Here is a 7,899-nt window from a genome sequence, read left to right as displayed (position 1 = left end):
CCAAAATGCTCCATGTCATGTTCATGAAACACTCTAAAGTGATCCAAAGTGTGAATATGAGCGCAAAAGCTTGTTTATCTATGTGTGCCCTAACATTGGCTGGTTACCAGTTCAGGGTGTAATCTGATTACTACCGATCTAGCTATCTATCTATTCGCTATGTCCTTTAGAGTTTTGAAAGGCGCTTATAAATACAAATTATTATTATTATTATTATTATTATTATTATTATTATTATTATTATTATTATTATTATTATTATTATAGCTATCAGCTATATAGCTAGCTATCCACTATCTAGCTGGCTATCTAGCTAGATATCTGTTGGCTATCGATTGGCTGGCTAGCTAGCTTTCTGTCTATTTGAGTTACTTCTGGGTTGAGTGAACGCTGGCGCGTGTGGCTGCCGCTGCTCACCCACAGAAAAACCTATCCTGTGATTGTAAAGTGACCTTGAGAGTTTTGAAAAGAGCTTATAAATACAATGTATTATTATTATTATTATTATTATTATTATTATTATTATTATTATTATTATTATTATTATGAGCCCCAGCATACCCCGCATCCCTTGTGAGGATCCTGTCAATGGATTGGAAAATAGATTGAAGGGATGGATGGATGAAAGGATGATTCAAGCAAAGTTTTTTTTCAAATTAATTATTATTATAAAATAAATAAACAAATAAATAAATAATATACTGTTATTTATGCCTTGGATCTTGTTTCCCACAAAGATTTAAAAGGGTGAGGCAAATTGAGCAGGAAGGCAGATTCTCTGCAAAAACTGATTATAAAATGAGTACTGTACAGCATTCCGTTTTCTTTCTTTCCTTTCCTCTTCCTTTCATAAATTTTCTGCCGTGAAATGTAAAATTCTCCACTGCGAAACGAATAAAGGTAACGGCCGTTTTCACTATAGTACCATCTAGTGGATTTTTTGGGGTACTACAGAACTGCCCATTCGCAGTTGAGCTGTTGAAATAAAATATTTTTTTGCAGGCAGCTGTGTACAGTAAATCTGGATGCAACAGCATATTTAATCAGAGGATCATCTGAAGAGCACCCACATATACGCACAGGCTACACGCAGTAAAAATACATTGCTGTGTACGTGCCAGAATACTCAGCGATGCTGTTTCACATTGGTCACAGCACCCTTCTCCTTTTCTCTGTCAATCCCTTGTTTCCTCTTGACGCTAAAAAATGCTGAAAAGTACAATGTGTGTTGAGGAAAGGATATCGTCAAATATCTCGAATATTTTTAAGGCATGTAATAGAAAGTTAGATGACCTCTCCGATTTAATTTACCGGCTTTCCAGAAGGAGACAGACTTAATTAAATACCCGTCAAATTCTTGAACATGGTGTTCCTGTATTTATGCATATATCGTTAGCGTATTTTTTCTTCTATTCAAATTAACGTACCGTGTTTATTTAAAATATGTTCAAATGTGCTTTTTTAAAATATAGAATAAGTGCAACTGAGTGATACTTATGTCCGACAACCGACATCGGCGTTAAGAAAACTACATTTCCCACAAGGCCGTGATGTACACGTGATGCTCCGTCAGCCAATCGTTTTAGCTCGTACGCGGAACTATGTGAAAGAGGGAAATACAGTTTGCTGACATCGTTTGGAAAAAGTTCACTTTACCTCTTAAATGTGTAAACGAAAATGATACATTCGTTTTACTGGAATTTAAATACGTCTTCAAGGGTAAGTTATACTTCATTTCATCGTCAAAAGATTACTGTCACGAGTGTGTTACAAATGTGTCATTAGTAAGCGCTTTATACAGTGTCTGACACAAGTTTCCGCATTTCCCTTGAATTATTCGATGTCGAAAAGCGATTTTTGTGCACGTACATATTTTTATGGGCAATTTATGTGGCTATTGTCAGCATTGTGTAGCACTGCAATAAAGTGCTATGTACTTGCTGTGCAGAGCTTTGGATTGCGCTTTCGACATAAAGAACCGGCCAGGTGCACGAGGCAATTTAAAGATTTGAAAACAAATATCTGGAACTTAAAAATGAATCTAAAACGTATAGGGAGTCGGTGAAGGGTTTCCAGAGTTGGAGTTATGGACTCGCCTTTTTTACAAGTACCAGTCGAGAGACAAGTAGCAGGATTCTGGACCAACTGGAGACCAACTTGTTGATTATTCCAACTTTTTTATAAAGATATCCACATTTTCAATGTCAAAACTTCCAAACTCATAATCAAATCTAGTTCTATCCAAAATGTATTATTTCATTCTGAGATTCTCCCACGCTACATTTTAATTTAAACTACAATGGCTCCTGCGTAATCACGGTTTCACCTATTAATAAATGTTTATGCTCCTGTGCTATTGAAAATAATTTACACACAACAATGAAAAAAGATGGTGGTTGGAGCAGTTAAGGCGACTCCAACTAATTTTTTTTTAAATTTGTGAATGCTGAATAACAAATATGCTGGTTCACTTTACTTCCTGTGGGAAGAATCGATTTAAGATGGTCAAAAAGTCTCCATTCACATTTTGTGTTCATTGCTCTCCTGTCACATATTACGTGTCAGCTACACATTTAGCGGTTGCCTTGGTGATGGCGGTGAAGCGGACAATCCTATGACATCATAAAGGTTTGGAAGACTAATACAAAAGCACTGCTGCTGTCTTCTGCTGGTGCTTTCACATGACCGATTGTTTGCCATGCATTTGTTCAAACTGCTGTTTTTGTTAATGCAAAGTGCATCCCCGGTTATCAAGACAGCATGTTTTCACGGCTGTTGCGATTAGCATTTGACATGTACGGCTTGGCATGCCAGAAGATGTCCGGCATGTTCTTTGAGGCAGAGAAGGAGTGTCTGGAGAAGGAAGCGAGGGACCTGCAATCGCAGCTCCAATGTATGGAGGAGCGGGCCAAGACCCAAGGCCCCGCCGCAGTAGCGCTCTTGGCCAAACTACGGCTGGAAATGGAAGAGTACACGACCCTGTGGGTCCAAGTGGAGTACCTGACCAATGAGGTGGAAGTGCAAAAGATGAAGAAAAAAAACGAGAGCGATCTTCTCCAAAAGGTGCGGGACATGTGTTTAGGAGATGAGCACGAGAGAATGAGGCGACTCCATGAACTGACCTTGGAGGGAGACCACGTAGCCCCTGAAAATCCAACACAACCGTTGCTGAAAGAACAGGCCGAGATTGACAAAGAGGAGCGAAGCTGGAATGAGGTCTTCATGGAGTTGATGGAAGCAAAAAGCCACTTGTCTTATCAAAACGGCTTGGAGGAATTGTTGTCCGTGAAGGAGCAGGAACTTCGCAAGGAGGAAGACCAAAACGATCTTCTCCAGTGGATCATTAAGAAGGAGAGAAAATTTGCGGCTCATTCCAAGAAAGAAATGCTGAGGCTTTACAACAGCAACAATCAGGGCCTTTCCCAGCGTTGAATAAAAGCTTTTGTATTGACTGTCAGGAAATCGATGATCAGGCTCACATCACACGTGGATAGATCAATCGATATCTCCCTGGGAATGTTCTGAACTCCCGGTTCTGTGTCCTGCCTTAAAGGACAACCGACACCATTTTTTTTGTTTCCTAACTGACATCGGAAAAACGTTTTATAGCATCTAAAATACCCAAAACACGCAGGCTGATATTTTTAGTCAAATGCAGAACACCAATAAAAATGACTTAAAGTGTCCAAAATCTGCAAAAAATTGAGCTGCGAATTGGGCATTTTCAGAAAGTCCCGCCCCCAGTTAGTGACGTCATGCCAGTACGTCATGCCTTGCTCTAGAATCAAAACAATGGCTTCAGATTCGGAGAAGATGCTTTCTTGTTACTCATCCATTTATGAATATGATTCAAATAGTTCTGAAGAGGAAAGCATATATGTTTGCAATCGATTAAAGAAGTCTTCTCGTATCAATTCGAGCCGTCAGACTCCATCGTAGCGTCCCAGAAAATGCACAAGATGGCGCCCAAGCTCCGTTGGAAATGGGCTGATTTGTCTGCTGGAAATTTGTGTCAACTAGTATCAAATAGTCATCTTGGTGTAACGCACAATGATTCACCATTGCATTATTTATGTTTTTTCCTTCTAATTTCGCCATCAACACGAAGTTCTCAGACCAAACAAAGTACCCAAAAATGCATTGTGTGTCGCTTTCTCGGTCAGGGGCGTTACAGACATGACGTCACGTCAGGCATCGTCATCAACTCGAAAACAAGACTTCTTGAATATTCAGTGCAAGTCTTAAAACATATAATATAGATATATGCCGTGGAATCTTTGTAAAATACGCTCAATAGAAGTCATTTGAAGTGATTTTACAAATTATGGACACAACTTGTCCGGAGGTGTCGGTTGTCCTTTAAGCGAGTAACATTTAAAAGTGTTAATTGGCAAAGGTGCTTGGCTGAAATTCACGTTCGTCGTGGGACTCATTGCAGTTATGGTTTCCCTCAGAGGACCGTTATGACTGGGAAAGACTGTCATCCTTTACAATCCGTGTTTTTGATTGTTATTGGAAATACGTACGTCTGTGTAGGCTCTCAGTCGTATAGCAATGGTCCGTTGGAACAGGTTTCTTCACCCGTCATCTGTACTTCTTTGAAGGTGTCAGACGTTTTGCTTCTCATCCAAAGAGCTTCGTCGGCGAACTAAAGTTGTGCTGGTAACTCTGGCCCTATATATACAAACAGTTAGGACGGCAGAAAAAAATCGACACCGCGCTACCCACTCTCGAGGACTTGTACACTGCAAGAATCCAAACAAGGGCATGGAAAATCCTACTGGACCCTCCGCACCCTGCCCACCACCTTTTCCAGTTACTCCCTTCAGGCAGGCGCTACCGATCCATGCGCACCAAATCCACCAGACATTTAAATAGCTTCTTCCACCAAGCCATTAACTCTTTAAACAGTAACCCAAATAGAACTGTATAGTGCCTCTTTGCAATTTTTTGATGATTATACTAGTTCAGCGTGTTCTACCGGAAACAAATTCCTTGTGTGTTCTACATACTTGGCAATAAATATGATTCTGATTCTGATATACATCCCTAATTGATTATCCACCTTTGTCCATCAGGGATATATATTGTAAATGTTTCCACTGCGAGACTAATAAAGGCTAATCCAATCCAATATATAGGACCAGGGTTACCAGCAGAACTTCAGTTCGCTGACAAAGCTCTTCGGATGAGGAGCGAAACGTCCAATGCCTTCAAAGAAGTTCAGATGATGGCGGAAGTTATTAGAAATAGCTTCAGTTACATTTTGAATCTGAAATCATTTATTCTTGGGAATTAGTGGCGGGCGAATATTTTCCATTTTGTGGTAAGAAAGCTTTTGGTGAAAATAAGGAGTCTCTGAACTACAACTGAATGCTATTTTTTTTTAATCTTTTTAATCAAGTGTATTTTTTCTCACAGCTCTTTCTTGTATTGCCCTATGACATGATGTTTCTATCATAAAAAAAGTGATCTGTAATTTTTGTGACTCAACACTCATATTTCATCCATTTTTATAGCAATGCGCAACCTTCAACAAAACATAATTAAACTTTGATTCAACCAAAGTCAATGTTTCCCGGCTCTCTTCCCCATTCCTTGACAATACACTGTCCACGATAACCCCCATAATGACAAAAATGGACTCTTTTTCTTTCTGTTGAAGGATCCTCCTACGAAACCAAGCGCCTTTTGAATCAATGGCCCTCGTTCAGCAAGCCGAGATGAAATTTTGGCTGGACAAAGTTGAGACTTGGGATCCAGCCGACGATGTGGACGTTCAAAAAGATACCTGCGTTCACCTGTGCTCACTGAGGGATTTCCTCCAGCGACTCTTTATACACGTCAACGGCATGGTAAGTATCCATAGTCACGTGATACTGACCGTTTGTTTCATGTAAGCGTGCCAACACCGAGCTGACACGCTCAACCCGCTGAGATAAATTATCAATTGGATCAGCAGCCAAACAGCCATCAGATTAATGAAACTAGCTAGCGCGCATACATGAACACACGCATGCACAGTCCGCCTCTGTCCAAAGCAGCCCGCGAACAGTAAGTCCAGCGTTCGGAGTCCAACAGAGACCGCTCTGTGCGCTGTACAGGTCGCCTATATCTGGCTGACAGCGCTGCAATGTTGAGTTTGTCAGGCAATAGCCGCTCTGGGACTCGCGGTACTAACCTAATGTATCCCCAAATCAGCTGTAGCAGCCTTGGGCAGTAGGGGAAGTGAGAGACGGGGGGGGGACTGTGAGATTTCAGTGTTTCTAAGACCACAAGTGCTCGTTCTCCTTCTCGGGAATTACAAACTTCCTCAAATTGACTTTTCTTGACGGTTTTATATGCTGTGTAATGTGAAATAGTTTGGACGTTTTTAATGTGGTGTTTTAATCTCAATGAAGCTTTCTTGTTTGAGCAAGGAAAAAATATATATCGGTGCCTTCTAGTGACTGGGTAATACACTGGTACTTGGACTGACAAGTTTAATTTGTTCGGTGACCATGCCTCGTAACTCAGTTAACTGGTAGATCCAATCAGACAATTTTTTTTATATGGAACATAAAGTCTGGACTCGGGATTAAAGGAAAAGGGGTCATGCCGTCCGAGGAGCCCAGTTAGTTAAAAAAAAAAAACAAGACTCTGTTGAAAATTCAGACACACTGATGTTAGATTAGACAATCTGAGTCAGCAAAATCAAACGATGTCAAACACTAACAGTTGCCGATTTATCAGCTGGGGACTGTTTGCAGTATGATATCCACCCTCAAATATTACACGTTTTTGTGCAAAAATACTTGATCTGTAGCAGGAGGAATGGGATTGGATTGGATTTGCCTTTATTAGTCTCACAGTGGAGAAGGCTCTCCAAGCAGTTCGTGACGTCACGCCAAGATGTCTTGCATTGCTGGAGAATCCAAACAAAGGCTTCAGATTCGGAGAGTATGCTTTCTTGTTACACATCCAGTTATGAATATGATTCAAATAGTTCTGAAGAGGAAAGCATACAGGTTTGCAATCGATTAAATCATTTATTCCGTACCATTTTGAGGCAACATTGGGGGGAAATGTATCACCAAAAAAGAGGCAGAAAATGGCGACCAAGCTCCGTGTGAGGAATTAATCAGCCAGTTTCCACAGGCTGATAAATTCCTTACATGGAGCTTGGTCGCCCTCTTCTGGCTCTTTTTGGTACAACACGACATTTTCAGACCAAACAAGTACAGCAAAATATATTGACGTGATGGAAGGACTGCTACAATGTGTCCTTTTTTCGGTCAGGGGCGTTCCTTCAGTGACGTCACGTACGTGCTCATCACCAACTCAAAAACAAGACTTCTGGAATATTCAGCGCAAATCTTAAAACGTAAAATATAGCTATATGCGGTGGAATCTTTGTAAAATACGCTCAGTATAAGTCATTTGAAGCCATTTTACAAATTATGGACACAACTTGTCCGGAGACGTCAGTTGTCCTTTAAAGCTTTGCTTAAACACAAAATTTGCTTTGGACTGCTTCAGCAGAACAAAACATTGGCATAAAAAATCTTTAGTGTTTTCCATCTTTCACTCTGTGAGCATCACTCCAGGCATATGTCATGCTGGGGTGTGTAAAATGAAGAATTAAATAAATAAATAAAAAAAAACAGGGAGAAAAGCTGGTATAGTTTAATTGGACTGAAATCCTTTTTTACAGGCACCGGAGTCATAAAAGACCAGCTGAGGATAGCCTGCTTCTTGGCAGCGCTCCGTATCCCTTGATGACTTTACAACTTTCTTGTGGCGCCCGCCCAAAAAGTTCCAAGTGTTGAATCAGATCAGAATTGAATGTTTCTCATTTTCTCGTCCATCTCCGTAACGTTCCTAGTGCATTTATTCGACGAAGAATTCCTGATTTACCGG

General features: G+C 40.5%; 1 protein-coding gene across 2 annotated transcripts in view; it reads left to right on the top strand.

Annotated features, from left to right (window-relative positions):
- The first annotated feature begins 1,593 nt into the window (after window positions 1-1,593).
- The window catches only part of fancc (FA complementation group C), a 34,262-nt gene continuing 27,956 nt past the window's right edge, over window positions 1,594-7,899 (top strand). For both annotated transcript variants that reach the window (XM_088993833.1, XM_088993834.1), the window contains exons 1-2: window positions 1,594-1,719; window positions 5,666-5,855. In XM_088993833.1, coding sequence (XP_088849959.1) covers window positions 5,700-5,855 — 156 coding nt within the window. In that variant the 5' untranslated portion in view covers window positions 1,594-1,719; window positions 5,666-5,699. The remainder of the gene's footprint in view (window positions 1,720-5,665; window positions 5,856-7,899) is intronic.

Source organism: Hippocampus bargibanti, linkage group LG04 (genome assembly GCF_051943395.1).
Source record: "Hippocampus bargibanti isolate YZ-2025 linkage group LG04, ASM5194339v1, whole genome shotgun sequence".
Classification (NCBI taxonomy): Eukaryota; Metazoa; Chordata; class Actinopteri; order Syngnathiformes; family Syngnathidae; genus Hippocampus; species Hippocampus bargibanti.
This window is presented reverse-complemented; position numbering and strand designations above follow the sequence as displayed.